This window comes from Vidua chalybeata, chromosome 19, assembly GCF_026979565.1.
Source record: "Vidua chalybeata isolate OUT-0048 chromosome 19, bVidCha1 merged haplotype, whole genome shotgun sequence".
NCBI lineage: Eukaryota > Metazoa > Chordata > Aves > Passeriformes > Viduidae > Vidua > Vidua chalybeata.
In genome coordinates, this window is record NC_071548.1 from 8,758,696 (window position 1) to 8,778,830 (window position 20,135).

The window sequence follows — 20,135 nt, forward strand, 5'->3', positions numbered from 1 at the left end:
TTGTTGGGTTGGGTTTCCTTTTTATTTTTTTGCTGGTTTTAGGGTCTTTTGTTGATATTTTAGGTTTTTTTCCTGGTTCAGGGGGATTTTTTTGCCAGTTTTGGCTTTTTTTACTGGTTTTGGGGTATTTTCCCTTTGTATTAGGGTTTTTTCCTTGGTTTTGGGGTTTCTTTGCTGGTCTTAGTTTTTTCTTTGGTTTGTTTCTTTTTTGTTGGTTTTAGGGTCTTTTATTCTGGTTTTAGGGTTTTTTTTGCTGGTTTGGGTTTTTTTTTTGCTGTTTTTTGGCCACCCATACCCCTGGCTCAGGAAACCATGAAGAAAGTGGCTTTTGATAACTTTGAGGATGGTATTCAGACCCTAAATCCGTTTTTTTTAACACCCTAAATCCTTTTTTTTTCCCCTCCTATCTCATGCTGTGACTTGTGTTGTGTTGTGGTGCTGCAACAGGAAAAATCTGTATTTTACAGAAAGGGAATGTGAAGGTATTGGGTGGTTTTGTTGATTTTTAGGGGTTTTTTTTTGTTGGTTTTAGGGATTTTTTCTTGTTATAGGGGTTATTTTTTATTGGGTTGGGGTTTTTTTGCTGGTTTTACGGTTTTTTGTTGATATTTTAGGGTTTTTTTCCTGGTTCAGGGGAGTTTTTTGCCAGTTTTGGCTTTTTTTACTGGTTTTGGGGTTTTTTTCCTTAGTATTAGGGTTTTTTCCTTGGTTTTGGGGTTTTTTTGCTGGTCTTAGTTTTTTCTTTGGTTTGGGTTTTTTTTTTGTTGGTTTTAGGGTCTTTTTTTCCGATTTCAGGGTTTTTTTTGCTGGTTTGGGTTTTTTTTTTGCTGTTTTTTGGCCACCCATACCCCTGGCTCGGGAAACCATGAAGAAAGTGGCTTTTGATAACTTTGAGGATGGTATTCAGACCCTAAATCCTTTTTTTTTTCACACCCTAAATCCTTTTTTTTTCCCCTCCTATCTCATGCTGTGACTTGTGTTTGAAGGGGGAGCTCAGTGGTGCTGCAACAGGAAAAATCTGTATTTTCTAGAGGAGGGAATGTGAGGATGTTGGGCGTTTTTTTTTATTTTTAGGGTTTTTTTTGTTGGTTTTAGGGATTTTTTTTGGTTACAGGGGTAATTTTTTGTTGGGTTGGGTTTCCTTTTTATTTTTTTGCTGGTTTTAGGGTCTTTTGTTGATATTTTAGGTTTTTTTCCTGGTTCAGGGGGATTTTTTTGCCAGTTTTGGCTTTTTTTACTGGTTTTGGGGTATTTTCCCTTTGTATTAGGGTTTTTTCCTTGGTTTTGGGGTTTTTTGCTGGTCTTAGTTTTTTCTTTGGTTTGTTTCTTTTTTGTTGGTTTTAGGGTCTTTTATTCTGGTTTTAGGGTTTTTTTTGCTGGTTTGGGTTTTTTTTTTTTGCTGTTTTTTGGCCACCCATACCCCTGGCTCGGGAAACCATGAAGAAAGCGGCTTTTGATAACTTTGAGGATGGTATTCAGACCCTAAATCCGTTTTTTTTAACACCCTAAATCCTTTTTTTTTCCCCTCCTATCTCATGCTGTGACTTGTGTTGTGTTGTGGTGCTGCAACAGGAAAAATCTGTATTTTACAGAAAGGGAATGTGAGGCGTTTTTTATTGATTTTAGGGTTTTTTTTGGTTGGTTTTAGGGATTTTTTTGTTATAGGGGTTATTTTTTGTTGGGTTGTTTTGGGGTTTTTTTCTGGTTTTAGGGTTTTTTGTTGATTTTTTAGGGTTTTTTTTCCTGTTTTGGGGATTTTTTTTTGCTGGTTTTGGCTTTTTTTTGCTGTTTTTGGGGTATTTTCCCTTGGTATTAGGGCTTTTTCCCTTGGTTTTGGGGTTTTTTGCTGGTCTTAGTTTTTTCTTTAGTTTGGGATTTTTTTGTTGGTTTTAGGGTCTTTTTTCTGATTTCAGGGGGTTTTTTTCTGTTTTTTTTCTGGTTGTAGTTTTTTGGGGGGTGTTGAGGTTATTTTTTTCTGGTTTTAGGGTTTTTTTGCTGTTCTTTTCTGTTTGTAGGGGTTTTTTGGGGGGGGTTGAGTTTCTTTTTTTCTGCTTTTAGGTTTTTTTGGTGTTTTTTTAGTTTTTTTTTGCCAGTTTTAACATTTTTTCTTGGTATTAGGATTTTTTTTTCTGGTTTTAAGGTTTTTTTCTGCTGGAGTTAGGGCTTTTTTGTTGCTTTTGGGGTTTTTTGTTGCTTTTAGGGGTTTTTTTTGTTGCTTTTTTAGGGTTTTTTTTACTAGTTTTGTAGGTTTTTGGTGGTTATACAGAGTTTTGTTGCTTTGGGGTTTTTTTTGCTGGTTTGGCATTTATTGTTGGTTTTGAGGGGTTTTTTTTTACTGGTTTTGGGGTTTTTTTGGTGGTTTGGGGTTTTTTGTCGGTTTTAGTGGGGTTTTTTTGGTGGTTTTGGGCAGGTTTTTTTGTTGGTTTTATTGGTTTTTTTGCTGGTTTGGGTTGGTTTGTGTTTTTTTTTTTTTTGTTAGTTTTGGGGTTTTTTTTTTACTGTTTGGGTTTTTTTTATGGCATAAAATATTCTGGCACTGCCATTTCCAAGTGATTCCCATTCCTGGGGCAGCCCCAAGGAAAAAAAGCAGCTCTGGGGCTGATTGTGCTTCTCCTGTGCCAAAAAAACCCAAAATTTTAATTTATTTCAGTTGCTGATTCTCATTAATTCTTTGTCACCTCTTCTTTTGAAAGCAACTTTCCTTTTCCTTGTTCCTGTTTTCGTTTTTTTAATGTTTGGTTTGGTTTGGGCTTTTTTTTCCTGTTTTTTTTTTCTTCTTATTTTGTTTTCTGCATATTTGTTTGGTTTTTCCCACTTATTGGGTTTTTTTTCTCCACTTGTTTGGGTTTTATCCTTGTTTGTTTTTCCTGTTCCTCTGTTTATTTATATTTTTTGCTTGTTTTTTCTTCTTTGTTTGGGTTTCTTTCTCCTTTGTTTGGGATTTTTTCTCACTTGTTTGATTTTTTTTTTGCTTGTATGTTTTTATTCTCATTTGTTTGGGGTTTTCCACTTTCTTTTTCCCATCTGTGTAGGTTTTTCCTGGTTTCTTTCTTTTTTTTTTTTTTTTTATTTTTTTCTCTTTTTTTCCCCCAGTATTTCCTGCACCTCACACACAACAAAAACTTATTTCTCCAAACTTACTCTGGAACAGTTTGGGTGGGAAGGGTCTCCAAACCCAAATAAATCATTAATAATTTTTATGCCATTTCTTTAAAGTGCTGCACATTTTTATTCCAAGCAGTGGCAGGGAATTAATAAAAAATGAACAAATATATTATATTATATTATATTATATTATATTATATTATATTATATTATATTATATTATATTATATTATATTACATTATATTATCATATTCTATCCTATTATATTATATCCTATCATATTATATTGCATTATATGCATTATATATTTATTATATTATATTTATTATTTCTATTCTATTTCATTAATCATTTCATATCATACAGTATAATATTCTTTTATATTATATTACTTTACATTATATTACATTACACTCTATTGCATATTATATTATATCATATTATATCATATTATATTATTATATCCTATTATATTATATCCTATCATATTATATTACATTATATGCATTATATATTTATTATATTATATTTATTATTTCTATTCTATTTCATTAATCATTTCATATTATACAGTATAATATTCTTTTATATTATATTACTTTACATTATATTATATTACACTCTATTGCATATTATATCATATCGTATCATATTATATCATATCGTATCATATTGTATTATATTATATTATATTATATTATATTATATTATATTATATTATATTATATTATATTATATTATATTATATTATATTATATTATATTATATTATATTATATTATATTATTATCATATCATATCATATCATATCATATCATATTATTTTTCTATATTGTATTATCGCAATATTTCTATATAATATTATTATTATATCATTTTTACATTATGTTACATCATCTCACACTAATTTTATATTCTATTTCTATATTTTATATATATATATATTTCAATACAATTTTATTTTCTATTTCTATTCTCTTTTCCTGTTTCCATCTGAACGCTGCCAGGCCTCATCACCGAGGAGTATTTGAGTGAGGAGGAGCTGGAGGAGGCGAGTTTTCTCAAGCCCTCCAACTTCGTGGGGGTGGTGTTCAAGGGCCCCATGTCCTACCAGCTGCGCTTCCGCGACGCCGGCGCCGCGTCCTCCGTCCGCACCGAGTCCCGAGGTGAGGCTGCGGGCAGGAACCTGCCAGATCACCCCCTATTTTCATTTTTTTGGGTTTTTTTTTTTTGTTGTGTGTATTGGTTTGTGGGGTTGGTGGTGGTGTTATCAGGGAGTGGAGCAGCTGTAATTCTGTTTTGTGGGATTTTGACATGGCATGGCCTGGCTTGGAAAGGAAAATGAAGATGATTATTCCCTATTTAATCATAAATCCAGATAATAATAGGAATCCAGAGGTAAACCTGCACGGGAATAAGATGGAAAATCATCCCATATTTTCATTTTTTGGGTTTTTTTTTTTGTTGTGTGTATTGCTTTGTGGGGGTTGGTGGTGTTATCAGGGAGTGGAGCAGCTCTAACTCAATTTTTTGGGAATTTGACATGGCATGGCCTGGCTTGGAAGGATTCCTGAAGATGATTATTCCCTATTTAGTAGTAAATCCAGATAGCAATAGGAATCCAGAGGTAAATCTGCAGGGCAAGAACCTGGGAAATCACCCCATATTTTCATTTTTGGGTTATTTTGTTGTGTCTATTGGTTTGTGGGGTTGGTGGTGGTGTTATCAGGGAGTGGAGCAGCTCTTACTCAATTTTTTGGGACTTTGACATGGCATGGCCTGGCTTGGAAGGATTCCTGAAGATGATTATTCCCTATTTAAAATTAAATCCAGATAGCAATAGGAATCCAGAGGTGAAGCTGCAGGGCAAGAACCTGGGAAATCACCCCATATTTTCATTTTTTGGGTTTTTTTTTTGTTGTGTGTATTGGTTTGTGGGGGTTGGTGGTGGTGTTATCAGGGAGTGGAGCAGCTGTAACTCAGTTTTTTTGGGATTTTGATGTGGAATTGTGGCATGGCGTGGCTTGGGTGGGCTCCTGAAGATGATTATTCCCTATTTAATCTTAAATCCAGATAGTCCTAATAATCCAGAGGTAAACTTGCACGGGAATAAGCTGGAAAATCACCCCATATTTTCTTTTTTTTGGGTTTATTGTTGTGTGTATTGCTTTGTGGGGGTTGTTGGTGGTGTTATCAGGCAGTGGAGCGGCTGTAACTCAATTTTTTGGGATTTTGATGTGGAATCGTGGCATGGCCTGGCTTGGAAGGGAAAATGAAGATGATTATTCCCTATTTAATCATAAATCCAGATAATAATAGGAATCCAGAGGTAAACCTGCACGGGAATAACCTGGAAAATCATCCCATATTTTCATTTTTGGTTTTTTTTTTTGTTGTGTGTATTGCTTTGTGGGGTTGGTGGTGGTGTTATCAGGCAGTGGAGCGGCTGTAACACAATTTTTTGGGATTTTTATGTGGAATTATGGCCTGGCCTGGCTTGGGTGGGCTCCTGGAGGTGACAATTCCCTGTTTTCCCCAGCCACGTGCTCCAGCCTGCGGAAGGGCTGCGAGTCCCTGACCTACTGGAGCTCGGGGTTCACAGCGCTGCAGGCCTGCATCGACGCGGCCATCATCCAGGTGAGAAACCATCCCAGAGCATCCCAAAACATCCCAAAATATCCCACAGCATCCCAAAACATCCCACAGCATCCCACAGCATCCCAGAGCATCCCAAAACATCCCACAGCATCCCAAAACATCCCACAGCATCCCAAAATATCCCACAGCATCCCACAGCATCCCAGAGCATCCCAAAACATCCCACAGCATCCCAAAACATCCCACAGCATCCCACAGCATCCCACAGCATCCCAAAATATCCCACAGCATCCCAAAACATCCCACAGCATCCCAAAATATCCCACAGCATCCCACAGCATCCCATGGCATCCCAAAACATCCCAGAGCATCCCAAAACATCCCACAGCATCCCACAGCATCCTGCAGCATCCCACAGCATCCCAAAACATCCCACAGCATCCCAAAATATCCCACAGCATCCCACAGCATCCCATGGCATCCCAAAACATCCCAGAGCATCCCAAAACATCCCACAGCATCCCAAAATATCCCACAGCATCCCAAAGCATCCCACAGCATCCCAAAACATCCCTCAGCATCCCAAAACATCCCAGAGCATCCCAAAACATCCCACAGCATCCCAGAGCATCCTGCAGCATCCCAAAACATCCCAGAGCATCCCAAAATATCCCACAGCATCCCAAAACATCCCAGAGCATCCCAAAATATCCCAAAATATACCAGAGCATCCCACAGCATCCCAGAACATCCCACAGCATCCCAAAACATCCCACAGCATCCCAAAATATCCCACAGCATCCCAAAACATCCCACAGCATCCCAGAGCATCCTGCAGCATCCCAGAGCATCCTGCAGCATCCCAGAGCATCCCAAAATATCCCACAGCATCCCAAAATATCCCACAGCATCCCAAAACATCCCACAGCATCCCAGAGCATCCTGCAGCATCCCAGAGCATCCCAAAACATCCCAGAGCATCTCAAAACATCCCAGAGCATCCCAAAATATCCCACAGCATCCCAAAACATCCCAGAGCATCCCAAAATATCCCTCAGCATCCCAAAATATCCTACAGCATCCCAAAACATCCCACAGCATCCCACAGCATCCCAGAGCATCCCACAGCATCCCAGAGCATCCCAAAACATCCCACAGCATCCCAAAATATCCCACAGCATCCCAAAACATCCCACAGCATCCCAAAACATCCCAGAGCATCCCACAGCATCCCAGAGCATCCCACAGCATCCTGCAGCATCCCAAAATATCCCACAGCATCCCAGAGCATCCCACAGCATCCTGCAGCATCCCAAAATATCCCACAGCATCCCAGAGCATCCCACAGCATCCCAAAGCATCCTGCAGCATCCCAAAATATCCCACAGCATCCCACAGCATCCCACAGCATCCCAAAATATCCCACAGCATCCCAGAGCATCCCAGAGCATCCCAAAATATCCCACAGCATCCCAAAGCATCCCACAGCATCCCAAAACATCCCACAGCATCCCAGAGCATCCTGCAGCATCCCGCAGCATCCCAGAGCATCCTGCAGCATCCCAGAGCATCCCAAAACATCCCAGAGCATCCCAAAATATCCCACAGCATCCCAAAACATCCCAGAGCATCCCAAAATATCCCTCAGCATCCCACAGCATCCCAGAGCATCCCAAAATATCCCACAGCATCCCAAAATATCCCACAGCATCCCAAAGCATCCTGCAGCATCCCAAAATATCCCACAGCATCCCACAGCATCCCACAGCATCCCAAAATATCCCACAGCATCCCAGAGCATCCCAGAGCATCCTGCAGCATCCCAGAGCATCCCAGAGCATCCCAAAATATACCAGAGCATCCCAAAGCATCCCACAGCATCCCAAACCATCCCACAGCATCCCACGGCATCCCACAGCATCCCAAAATATCCCACAGCATCCCACAGCATCCCAAAATATCCCACAGCATCCCAGAGCATCCCACAGCATCCCAAAACATCCCACAGCATCCCAAAATATCCCACAGCATCCCAAAACATCCTGCAGCATCCCAAAACATCCCACAGCATCCCAGAGCATCCTGCAGCATCCCAAAACATCCCACAGCATCCCAAAACATCCCACAGCATCCCAGAGCATCCCACAGCATCCCAAAACATCCCAGAGCATCCCAGAGCATCCTGCAGCATCCCACAGCATCCCAAAATATCCCACAGCATCCCAAAATATCCCACAGCATCCCAAACCATCCCACAGCATCCCAGAGCATCCCACGGCATCCTGCAGCATCCCAAAACATCCCACAGCATCCCACAGCATCCCAAAATATCTCACAGCATCCCTGAGCATCCCACAGCATCTCAAAACATCCCAAAACATCCCAAACCATCCCACAGCATCCCACGGCATCCTGCAGCATCCCACAGCATCCCAAAACATCCCACATCATCCCAGAGCATCCCAAAACATCCCACAGCATCCCACAACATCCCACAGCATCCCATAGCATCCCACAGCATCCCACAGCATCCCACAGCATCCCAAAACATCCCATAAAATCCCATAGAATCAGGCTTGCAACACAAGCTGGGGGTGTTCTGGAGAAAAGGAGACTCAGGGGTGAGCTTATCATCCTCCACAGCTCCTGAAAGGTGGCTGTGGCCAGCTGGGGTCGGGCTCTTTCTCCAGGAACTGACAGAACCACAGGACACAGCCTCAAGCTGCACCAAGGGAAATTCATTTGGATATTTGGATATTGAAATAAATTTGGATATTAGGAAAAAGTGTTTTACAAAAAGGAGATAAAGTTCTGGAGTGGCTGCCCGGGGAGGTGGTGCAGTCCCCATCCCTGGGTGTGTTTAACAAAGCCTGGATGTGGCACTGGGTGCCAGGGTTGAGTTGAGGTGTTGGGGCTGGGCTGGACTCGATGATCCTGGAGGTCTCTTCCAACCTGGTGACTCTGTGAATATTGTGAAAATCCCACTATATCCCATAAAATCCCATTCTCACCCTAAGGAAGGGCAGATCCAGGGGCTGCTTGATCTGCCTGCTAATCCTGGGAGATGCTGTGTCAGATCTCAGCTGGATCTGATGAGAAGGCAGAAGTTTCCTGGTGGGTTTGGCTGTGTTTTGTCCAGGAAAAACATGGGAAAATCCCATAAAATCCCACAAAATCCCATCCTCACCCCAGAAAAGGGCAAATCCAGGGGCTGCCCAGGCTCCTTAATCTGCCTGGAGATGCTGTGTCAGATCTCAGCTGGGATCTGATGAGAAGGCAGAAGTTTCCTGGTGGGTTTGGCTGTGTTTTGTCCAGGTACCACTGGGAAAATCCCATAAAATCCCACAAAATCCCATCCTCGTCCCAAGAAAGGACACATCCAGGGCTGCCTGCTAATCCTTAATCTCTCTGTTAATCCTGGGAAATGCTGTGTCAGATCCCAGCTGGGATCTGATGAGAAGGCAGAAGTTTTGGGGTGGGTTTGGCCATGTTTTGTCCAAGTACCACTGGGAAAATCCCATAAAATCCCATTCTCACCCCAAAAAAGGGCAGATCCAGGGGCTGCCCAGGTTCCTTAATCTGCCTGGAGATGCTGTGTCAGATCTCAGCTGGATCTGATGAGAAGGCAGAAGTTTTGGGGCAGGTTTGGCCATGTTCTGTCCAGGACCGTTTATCCAGGATTTCCCCAATCCTGTTGGGCTGGATTATGAGGATTTTTGCCTCCATTTGCATCCCAGAGATGCTGAACATGCAGCACAACCCTCCTCAAAAGCTCACCCCAAAATGCCATTCCCAGCAGGGGCTGCAGAATTTACCTTATTTTGGTGTCACTATTGCTCAGCAATTTTCCCCAATTTCCCTCCCCTCACCCTGCTCATGGTGGCAGCAAATTCCGTCTTTTTAAGTGACAGAAATCCCACTTTTCCTCATTTTATCCCCAGGCATTCAGGTGTTTCCTAGTCCTGCTTTTGGCCTGGAATTTGGGGTCAGGAAGGTTTTGGGCTTTCCAAATCTCCCCCTGACAGCAAGGGTGGAGTGGTTGGGATGGGGCTGAAAAGTCAGGGAAAATGTCAAAATAACTCTTCCTCCTCTTCCTTCCAGCTGAAGACAAATCATTCTGTTTGGGAACAGCTGGATCTGACCAGAGCCATGGTTATGGGAGAGGCTGCAGTGGTGGAAATTGATAATTTCCCTCGTGCAATCATTTTAATTTACCTGGTGATTGCATTCTCCCCCTTCGGGTATTATTTGGCAATTCACATCGTGGCAGAAAAGGAGAGGAAGCTGAAGGAGTTCTTGAAAATTTTGGGACTCCATGACACTGCCTTCTGGTATGTGAGTGGTTGGTGTAACCTGCTCCTCAGAAAAGGAGAAAAAATTTAAATATATGTAAAGAAAAATTATTATATTAAAAAAATATTCTATTAAAAAAAAAATTCTATTTAACCTCTTCCATCCCACCCTCCAGTTCTTAAATTGTTTTAAGTGAAAACAACCAAAAACTGAGATATTCTGTACAATCAAGCAGAGAGTCACTTGCAGTAGCATGAAAATATGAATATTTTAATAAGTAATCTTGCTGCATTTATTCATGTAAAGCTCCACCAGATTAGAGGGATTAAACCTCATCATGTGTGATGTTTTATGGAGGTTTTTAAGCATTTTTGGCTTGCTACCTCCTTTCCTAGAAGCTCAACAGGTAACCTGCAGCCAGGCACATAATTAAATTAATCCAGCTCTAGAATGTGAACGTGCCAGAGCAGTCTCAGCAACAGGTCTTCAACTGTTTCCTCACCCTGACAAAAATCGGCCTGGGCAAGAGAATATTTCATTTTTCTCCCAAATGATGTGTTAATTTGAAATCCTTGATAGCTGAGGGGATAAAACCAGGTTTTGCTTTGCCCTTTCTGGCAGGGTTTTCACATCTGCACTGAAACAGCCACCTGGGGTGGATGGAATGATTTTCTTTTTTTAGTTGTTTAGAGAAAATGTGTCATTTTTTTGCTACCTGGACACAAACCACCCCTGTTTGCTGAGGTCAGAGCTGCTCTCAGACTCACAGCTCTGTTTTTCAACAGAGTAGAATTTTATTACCCTGCCCAGCAGCCTGTATTAAATTTTAAACAGAATTTCTTGAATTATTGAAACCTACGACTCTGTTACCCTCTTTTGCCTATACCAGGGAATTAATTATGCAAAAAAATAAAGGTGAATCACCTGACTGTGCATCTCCAGCTGCCCTGGGTCTCGCTGTGTGCCAAGAACAGCCCCAGGATGTTTTATTAAGTTTTGTTAATGCTTGGCCTTTGGTGCAGTGAGACATAGAATTAGAAATTAATTTGAGGTAGAAGTCTGTCTGGAATATTGAAGAGTGCTGGGTTTTGCTGTTTGTGTGGCTGGGGATTCATTCATTTTTCTGCTTTTTTCTCCCTAGGCTGTCCTGGGTGCTGCTCTATGTCAGCCTGATTTTTGTCATGTCCATCCTCATGGCCGTGATCGCCACGGCCTCGTCCCTCTTCCCCCAGAGCAGTGTCTTTGTCATATTCCTCCTCTTTTTCCTCTATGGAGTCTCCTCTGTGAGTATTCCTGGCTCTGAGCAACTCAGCCATCCCATCCCTGGGGGTTTCTTGGTTTTATTCCCTTCCCACCTGATCCTGTTACCCTCTGCCAAAATATTTGTTGTTTCTGGAGGGTTGAGCAGTGCTGGCAATCTGAGCTGTCCCATCCCTTCCTTGGCTTTTCTCCTGTTTTTAGGATGTTGTACAGGTGTCACCCATCACCATGAAAAATGCTTTTTTCCCTCCTGGAATATCTGAGTTTATAATCATCAAGTTTTGAATCTTCAACCCTCCACAGAACCATTCTGCAGCCCGGGTCCTCTTCAAAACATTTCCTGTTACTACAGAGTTTAAGAACCTAATAAATTGTCAGAGAAGGATAAAAACCACATCATAAATGTATTTATGGATCCAATTGCTTGTCTGAGTTAATAAGAGGAGCAGTTGGACTCGATCTTGAAAGTCTTTTCCAGCTGAAAATGATTCCATGAATCTGTGCTGTGGTGACTATACCAGGAAAATTATATTACATTATAAATTCTGCGATTGTCAGAGGCAGCTATGGTATTTTCCCTTAGTTTTTCTACACAATTTCTATATTATTATCATTATAATTACCTTTCTTTAAATATATCATTATTATTACTACTATTATTATTATGACAGTACTTTCCTGTCTGTTTTTCCCTCTGCCCTCAGGTTTTCTTTGCCCTGATGCTGACCCCTCTGTTTAAGAAGTCCAAGCACGTGGGGATAGTGGAGTTCCTGGCAACTCTGGTTTTTGGCTTCGTGGGCCTCAACATCGTCCTGCTGGAGGATTTCCCCAAATCCTTCGTGTGGATCCTCAGCCCTTTGTGTCAGTGCAGCTTCTTGATTGGTGTTGCACAGGTAAATCCCTGCCTGCCCCTGCAGCAGCAGCCATGCATCATTTATCAACAGCCCTTGATGGGGGGTTTAAATAGATATTTTATTTTATTTTATTCAAAAAAAGCATTTTATTTTATTCAAAAAAAGCATTTTATTCAAAGAAAAGCATTTTCCCCACCAGCAGATATTTTATTTTATTCAAAATAAAATATCTGCTGGTGGGGAAAATGCTTTTTTTTTTTAATAGCAGTTTAATATCCAGCACCGTAAAGTAGCTGTTATTCTTTGTGTCCATTTGGATCATTTCTCATTATTTTGGGGGTTTTTGCCAAGTTTTTTGCCAAGTTTTGGATTTTTTTTTTTTTTTTTTGCGCTGTGCCATTTTGCCTTTTTGGTGTGTGAGGTCTCTCCCTGCAGGTCATGCATCTGGAGGATTATGAGGATGGGGCAACATTTGCAAACATCAATGCTGGTCCTTACCCACTGTGTATCTCTCTGGTTCTCCTGGTGCTGGACAGCATCTTTTACCTGCTTGTAGCTGTCTACCTTGACCAGGTGATCCCAGGTGAGTTCCTGACAGAAACTGGGCTCTGGGAGCTCATCCTGAAATCCTGAGCCCCCCAGGCTGCTGGCATCTCCTCCCTAAATCCTCTGCAGAAAGGAGGTGATGCTGTTCTCACTCTGAATTTCACACTTCTGGCTGAAATAATTTATATTCTGTCAAAACTGTGAGGTGTGAGGAGGGGTTTTGGCCGGGCCTTAAAAAGCTTAATTTTCCCTCTTTGTGGGGGAAAAACTTCCTTTCTGAGTTAACTACAACCTCAGCCTTTCCAATTTCCTCTTGGAGGGCTGGAAATCAAAGCCTGCTCTTCCTCTTCCAGATCTCTCCCTGTGGCAGAAGAAGTTGAGCCTAAAACACAGAATAAAGTTGTTAATCTGGGGATGAAAGCCTGGTTAAGCCCCTCAGCTCTGCTCACCTCCAAGCCCTCTCTTCTCTCTCTGCCACGTTTAAGTCACTGCTCATTCAGCACTGGGGATTTCTCTGGGAGAGAAGGAGATTTGCACATTTATTTAAATGCTCAGCAAAACTGGAGCCTGCCAGCAGTGGGGATGGGGAATCGTGGCTTAAATGGAAATTTGGCTGATGGAATTCCTCAGGAGCAGGTGTGGGCTGGCTGGGGGAGGAGCTGAAAGCCCAGAGCTGTGGTCTATATAATATTATAATATAATATATAGTATTTGTGGTTGCTGCTGAAAGCCCAAAGCTGAGATTTGTAATATAATATGGTATGATTATGATATAATTATGATATATAATATAATATAATATAATATAATATAATATAATATAATATAATATAATATGTCATAATATAACAGATATAATATTATATTTTATATGATATTTCATATGATACATCATATATTATATGCCATATAATACATAATATATTACATAATATATAATATATAATATATAATATACTATATATTATATATATTAACATATATAATATAGTATAATATACAATGCTATATAATGTATATTATATAGCATATATGATATTATATATGCTATATAATATATAGTAATATATTATATATTATACAATATCATATATAATATAGTATGTAATATATAATATAACATAATACAACATACCATAACATATTATTATATTAATTATATATATTATGTTATGTTATGTTATGTTATGTTATGTTATGTTATGTTATGTTATGTTATGTTATAGTATAGTATAGTATATTATAGTATATTATAGTATATTATAGTATATTATTATGTAATATACTATATTACATAATATATATGTAATATATATTATATTAATATATATATTATATATTATATTAATATATAATATAATATATTCTATATATTATAGAATATAACAGAATATTATAGAATATAGAATATAATACAGAATATATATAATATAGAATATAATACAGAATATTTGTGGCTGCTGCTCAGGAGTTGCCTTCTGTCCTGTCCCCCAGGGGAGTTTGGCCTGCGCCGCTCGCCCTTCTTCTTCATGAAACCCTCCTTTTGGTCCAAGCACAGGAAAAACTACAGCGAGCTCTACGAGAGCAGCATCAACGGCAGCTTGAGCTTCAGCGAGATTGTGGAGCCTGTGCCTTCAGAATTCCAGGGCAAGGAAGCCATCAGGTACAGCCCCTGCCCTGCCTGGGGAATTCCAATGCTTGAGAATCCCTCCTGGCTCTCCACTGCTGGGGCTCAAACAGCACATGGATTGCCAAGCCCTCCACACAGCAAATCCCCATCCTCAGGGCTGTGGAGCCAGGGAGAAATCACCTAAGGAGAGGGGCTTGGTTGTTGTAATCTTCTGCTAGAGATGGACGAGATGCACAGTTATTTTTTAAGCCGTGGAAGGTGTTTTTATTATCTACAGGTTCAGTTTTATTATCTACAGGAGTCCAGTTTTAATCCAAATGTTCCCCTGAGAGCATGGTGGCTGTTGTTGCATTATTCATCCACCCAGGACTCTGTCCACACCATCCCTCCACCAGCTCCAGCAGTTTCACACAGCCTTGTCATTTTTCCACGTGCAAGTTTCATTTGCTTTCATACTCATTCTCCTCCCCATTACTCACCCTCCATAATCCACTCACCATCCTCGTTTTCAGGGTGATGAGGCTTCCAAAATCCATCCTTGATTTGGTGCCTCCAGATCAACTGGCTGTTCTTTTCATTTGGAAAAACAGCAGGTCTGGAATTAAGGTTTTTACCTCTCTTGGAAAGAAAAATACCTGCTTTCTTTTACCTGATTTTGATCAAGAGCTGTCAGGAATCACATCTTTGGAGTCCATTCTGCTATCACCTCTTTTCCATGTCACGTCTCTGGAGTCTCCTGTTGTGTTGTGCAGCTGCTGGGGAGTAGCTGTTCCCTTTGCTAGCTTGGGAAGCCTCTAGAGCATTGTTCCACCATGTGAAAGAGACTCAGATTTGAAATAATTCAGTTTACCATCACAGGAAATACCTTAGAAGGTGACCGGGAAAAGCCTTCTGATGCCAGGGTGGAGATGGGCAAAGTTCTGGGAGAACCTGTCCTGTCTCTTGACTTGTCTCCATGAGCTTTAAACACATATGGTGCCACTTCAGTCTGGTTGGCTTGTTGTGATTGTTGATGACTGAAAATGCCTTCAAAGGTGCTGAACTAGTTAATGCCATGATGTGTCTTCTTTCAGAATCAGCTGCGTTCAGAAAACATTCAGGAAAAAGGGGGAAACCGTGGAGGCTCTCAGAAGTAAGAACCTTTCAGCTTTTTAGCTGCTGCTGGGATGCAGAGGAGCAGTAGCTGAGTTGCTGAGTGATCTTCTGGGTTTCAGTTCAGCCTGGTTTTGTTTTTTTTTTGGAGGGGTGGGGCCCTGGAGCACGAATGCCAGATGTGCTTGTGTGTGTCCTCTCTCACACAGTGGTGTCTAAAGCAGCGCCCCAAAAATGAGCCCTCCATCCCTAAGGAAAGCCTGCTGGCATCATCCCCAATTCCCAGTGCCCATCTAGTGATGTAACCTCCCCTGCCCCACCTCCCTGATGTTGTCACCTCCTTTCCCTGGGTGGCTTTGAGACGTGGCCACCCCACAGTGGCTGTGGGACCGTGCCAGGCCGGCCATGGGGTGTCCCCCAGGCAGAGTGGGAATGTGAGCATCGGGATCGAGCCTGGGGCAGGAGCTGGCTCTGGGGGCCAGGATCCCAGCCTGACACCTCCTCTCGCTGTGCCCCGGAGCAGATTTGTCCTTTGACATCTACGAGGGGCAGATCACGGCGCTGCTGGGCCACAGCGGCACCGGGAAGACGACGCTGATGAACATCCTCTGCGGGCTGTGCCCTCCCACCGACGGTGAGTGCGGGCCTAGCACTGCCCTGCTTCAGAACCTAGCCTGAGAACCTTGGTGGTTGTTCCAGGATGCACCAAAATTCCTTTGGTTAAAGTCTGAAAGAGCAATTCCTGTCCACGCAGGGCTGTAAAACCCTCTCTGCTGATTGCCCCTTCCAGTGGAGAGTTTCCAGCTGTCTTGGTTTGAACAGACAGGTGTCTGCTAAGGAAGGCAAGAGCCTTTCCTGAAATGGAAAATGGAAACCCGCTCCCTCTGAATTGTTATAATTTTGAAATTAAGGGGCTCATGGGATTAGGAGTAACAGTTCTTTACTAGGAAAATTAAAATACAAATGCAATAGTACAAAAGAAAGAAAAACAAACCAGTGCCAGAGTCAGAGCAGGCCCTGGCAGCCTGTGGGTCAGGGTGGTGGCAGCAGTGCCATTCCATGGGGGCTCAGCCCTCCTGCAGTGCCAGCTGTGCTTCTGCTGGAGCAGGATCCTGGACAAGGCTGGAGTTTTCCTCTGGAGCTCCAGGGCTGCTGGAGATGGGCCTGGGCTCCCTCTGGGAATGCAGTGGGGCAGAAAGCTGCTCCTCTGGGAATGCAGTGGGCAAAGGCTGCTGTGCTGTTCCAAGGTCAGATTGTATCCAGGTAGGAATGCTTGGCTCCTCCCCCTGGGCGCAGCATCTCCCCATGGGATGATGGAATTTTCTCACCCATGCAGGGACACTCACTGGCCCATTAACAGGAGATAATCAATAGCCCATTAACGGAAGATATCTCCTGGAGGGAGGATTATATGTGGAAGATATAAAGAAAACTGCCCAATGAACAGAAGATACCTGCCCCATCTCTGACAGATGGCAATTGAATATTTTATATAATATATAAATATATTATATTATATTATATTATATTATATTATATTATATTATATTATATTATATTATATTATATTATATTATATTATATTATATTATATTATATTATATTATATTATATTATATTATATTATATTATATTATATTATATTATATTATATTATATTATATTATATTATATTATATTATATTATTACAGAATATTATAGAATATTAGTGTAGCCAGCCCATGGCAGGGCTTGGAATGAGATGAGCTTTAAGGCCCACTCCAGCCCAAACCATTGCATGATTTTATGTTCATTTCTTTTAGGGTTTGTCTCAGTCTATGGGCACAGAGTGTCTGAGATCGACGAGATGCTGGAGGTGCGGCAGATCGCGGGGGTGTGCCCCCAGGCCGACATCCACTTTGACATTTTGACTGTGGAGGAGAACCTCTCCATCTTTGCTGCCATCAAGGGCATCCCTCAGAACGATTTGATACAAGAGGTAACTCACCTGGGCACAGGTGTTGTCTCACATGTACGTTTTGAACCTGTTAATCCTTGCGGGGTTTTTCCTTTTGCAGGGAAATATTCCTTCGTGGTACAGTGGACAAAGAGGTACAGGCAGATTTTTAGATAAGGATAAACCTTTAATTTTTCCCCAGATTAAATGCCCATTAAATATTTTAAATCCAGGTCCATTTATAGACACCATTAAACTTTGTGTGTAGGTTGGGCAGTTCAGATACAGAACACACTGGGAGCCAGCAGCAGTTAATTTGAATGTTAATTGTTAACAATCTGGTTTAAAAATTTTATAGTTTTTTTTTTTTTTTTTTTTTTAAAGACAAATGTGTTTCTTGTGTTTTCAAGGTGCAGAAGGTGTTGCTGGATTTGGAGATGCAGCCCATCAGGGACAATCAAGCCAAAAAATTAAGTGGGGGGCAGAAGAGGAGGCTGTCAGTGGGAGTTGCTGTTCTTGGGAACCCCAAGGTGAGAGGGGTGGAATTATTCTCAGCTTGGTGTTGCTGATCCATGGAAGGCTTGGTCGCTCTTGTCAAAACCAACTAATGTGCAAAAAATGCAGAAATTGTTCCTTTGAGCACCTTTTTTTCTTCGTTTATGGTTTAATTGCAATCATTTCAATCTCTCAGCCTTTGTGCCTGAGGCTCAGGTAATAGCAGCAGCCTTGGATTTGATCTCTTTGGCAAATAAATAGTGTGGCAAGTTTTGTGTGTCATTTCTGGCAGGTAGCATTTATCCCCCCAGCAGTGAAATTGTTGGATGCTTTCCTTCCAAAGCCATCCAGGAGCTGGCAGCAGGAACAGAGCCAGAGAGATCTTTTGTGTTGCAGCTCTGTAATTTCTGGCCTGTGAGGACAGGGACTGCTTTGAGATCTGTGGTTAAAAATGATGTGTGTGACACATCCTGGGGGTTTTAAAAGCAGGTGTGTGCATTTAACCACCCCTCAGGAGAAAGAGTGAATCCATGGCTGAGTTGTGCCTCTACTACAGAATTCTGTTGGAAGCAGAATAAAGCAGGCTGTGGCATTAATTTCTTACAGGATTTTTCCACTTGTCACAAGGGGAGCTGGATGTATTCAAAGCACAGGGACAAAAGCTGCCTCGTTAGTCTGGGTTGTTTCCTATTTTGCAGGAATTAACTGGCAGGTTTCAAACAAACCCTTCTGGGTGTGCTGGGGAGGGATTGCTGAGCTCAGGGGCCGTGGCTTTGAGAAGCCCTGGTGGTTTTTGCCCCCAGGTTTTGCTGCTGGACGAGCCCACGGCGGGGATGGATCCCTGTTCCCGCCACATCGTCTGGAACCTGCTGAGGAGCAGGAAGGCCAACCGTGTGACTGTGTTCAGCACCCACTTCATGGATGAGGCTGACATCCTGGCTGGTGAGCCCTGCCCCAGCCCAGCTTCAGCCCCCAGCCCTGGGACACCACTGGTGTGCATCCCAGAGCGGGGTTTGGGAGGAAATGGTCCATTTTCTGCTTCCTGACTTTCCAGATCGTAAAGCTGTGATTTCCCAAGGGATGTTGAAATGCCTCGGCTCTTCTCTTTTCCTCAAGAGCAAGTGGGGCATTGGCTACCGCCTGAGGTAATTCTGTGCCCACTTTTGTACCTCTTAGGTGCCTTATGCTTCCTTTTATTACTGCTTTCTGTTGGAATCTCTGAGAAAGCTCCCCCCAGAAAGTTCCTTTTATCCTTGAATTGATGCCTTGATGAAGGCTGACCTAGAACAGAGACTGGATGGAGCTAAAAAATAAAGCAGGGATTTATTAAAAGGATCTCCTCCATGGATCCACCTTGGGCAGCACCAGAGCCCAGCCAGGGCTGCACCCAAGAGGAACCAAAATGGTCCCAAAATGCACGAGCGCTCCCGGGGGCTCTCACTGGGATCAGCTCTGCTCCATTTGCACCTTGCAGTTCATTGTCCCATTCCAGCTCCAGCCCATGCACTCCCATCCTGCTTGTTTTTCTCTCTCCAGCCCACGCTGTTTGTGCTCCTGGGCCTGAGCTTTGGATCATTTGTCCTTGGTGCCCAGCTGGAGCAGGAATTGTTTTGTCTCCCTGCTCTGTGCACAGAGCTCAGCATCCCCTCATGTGAAGCCCAGACCCACACACTGAAGCAGCACAGAATGTGAAAAACAGAAAAGCTCAAACCTGAGGCATCAGAGCAGTACAACTGAATGTTTGGTGCATGTCAGGAGCAAGCCAAGCTCTAAACCCCAGTTCCTGCTGTGTTTTTCCAGCATGCACATCGATGCCTACTGCAACACAGAGGCCACCACGTCTCTGATCGTGCAGCACATCCCTGCAGCCAGCCTGATCCAGCAGAACGACGAGCAGCTCGTGTACAGCCTCCCTCTCAAGGACATGGACAAGTTTGCAGGTATTGGTGGGGCTTTGTGTTGCAGGGATCAGTGATTGCAACAGGGGATGTTTATTAAGCGTGGCTTTAGGCTGATGTTCTTGATAAAGTGTCAGTTGTGCCTTTGTGGTTTTTTATATTTATTATTATTTGGTTGGTGGGGAGTCAGGGAGGGTTTTGTCAGGTGAGTGAGGGTTTTGTCACCTCTTCCAGTGGGGTGTGAGGGTTGTGGGTGCCCAACAGCAAGGGGAGATGCCTCTGTGGTGAGGAGTCCCTTCCACCTGAGCATCCCCTGGTCCTGCAGAATCACCATCCTCTTGCAGAGGGTTCCAAAGAGCAGGGCTGGCCTGCAGCAGGAAGCAGGAAAGCCCCAAATCCCACAAAAATCCTACAGAAACCCTACAAA

At 42.4% G+C, this 20,135-nt stretch overlaps 1 protein-coding gene across 2 annotated transcripts in view; it reads left to right on the plus strand.

The window, feature by feature from the left end:
- Nucleotides 1-873: 873 nt before the first annotated feature.
- The window catches only part of ABCA5 (ATP binding cassette subfamily A member 5), a 39,314-nt gene continuing 20,052 nt past the window's right edge, over nt 874-20,135 (plus strand). The window contains exons 1-15 of one of the 2 annotated variants that reach the window (XM_053960502.1): nt 874-899; nt 4,113-4,271; nt 5,645-5,742; nt 9,805-10,034; nt 11,138-11,279; nt 11,961-12,149; nt 12,546-12,693; nt 14,151-14,319; nt 15,360-15,418; nt 15,902-16,012; nt 17,182-17,357; nt 17,726-17,845; nt 18,614-18,752; nt 18,865-18,955; nt 19,611-19,750. In XM_053960502.1, the coding sequence (XP_053816477.1) occupies nt 4,208-4,271; nt 5,645-5,742; nt 9,805-10,034; nt 11,138-11,279; nt 11,961-12,149; nt 12,546-12,693; nt 14,151-14,319; nt 15,360-15,418; nt 15,902-16,012; nt 17,182-17,357; nt 17,726-17,845; nt 18,614-18,752; nt 18,865-18,955; nt 19,611-19,750 (1,876 nt within the window). In that variant the 5' untranslated portion in view covers nt 874-899; nt 4,113-4,207. Of the gene's footprint in view, nt 900-1,442; nt 1,472-4,112; nt 4,272-5,644; nt 5,743-9,804; nt 10,035-11,137; nt 11,280-11,960; nt 12,150-12,545; nt 12,694-14,150; nt 14,320-15,359; nt 15,419-15,901; nt 16,013-17,181; nt 17,358-17,725; nt 17,846-18,613; nt 18,753-18,864; nt 18,956-19,610; nt 19,751-20,135 lie in introns of those variants that run through there. The other variant, XM_053960501.1, reaches the window with a different exon arrangement.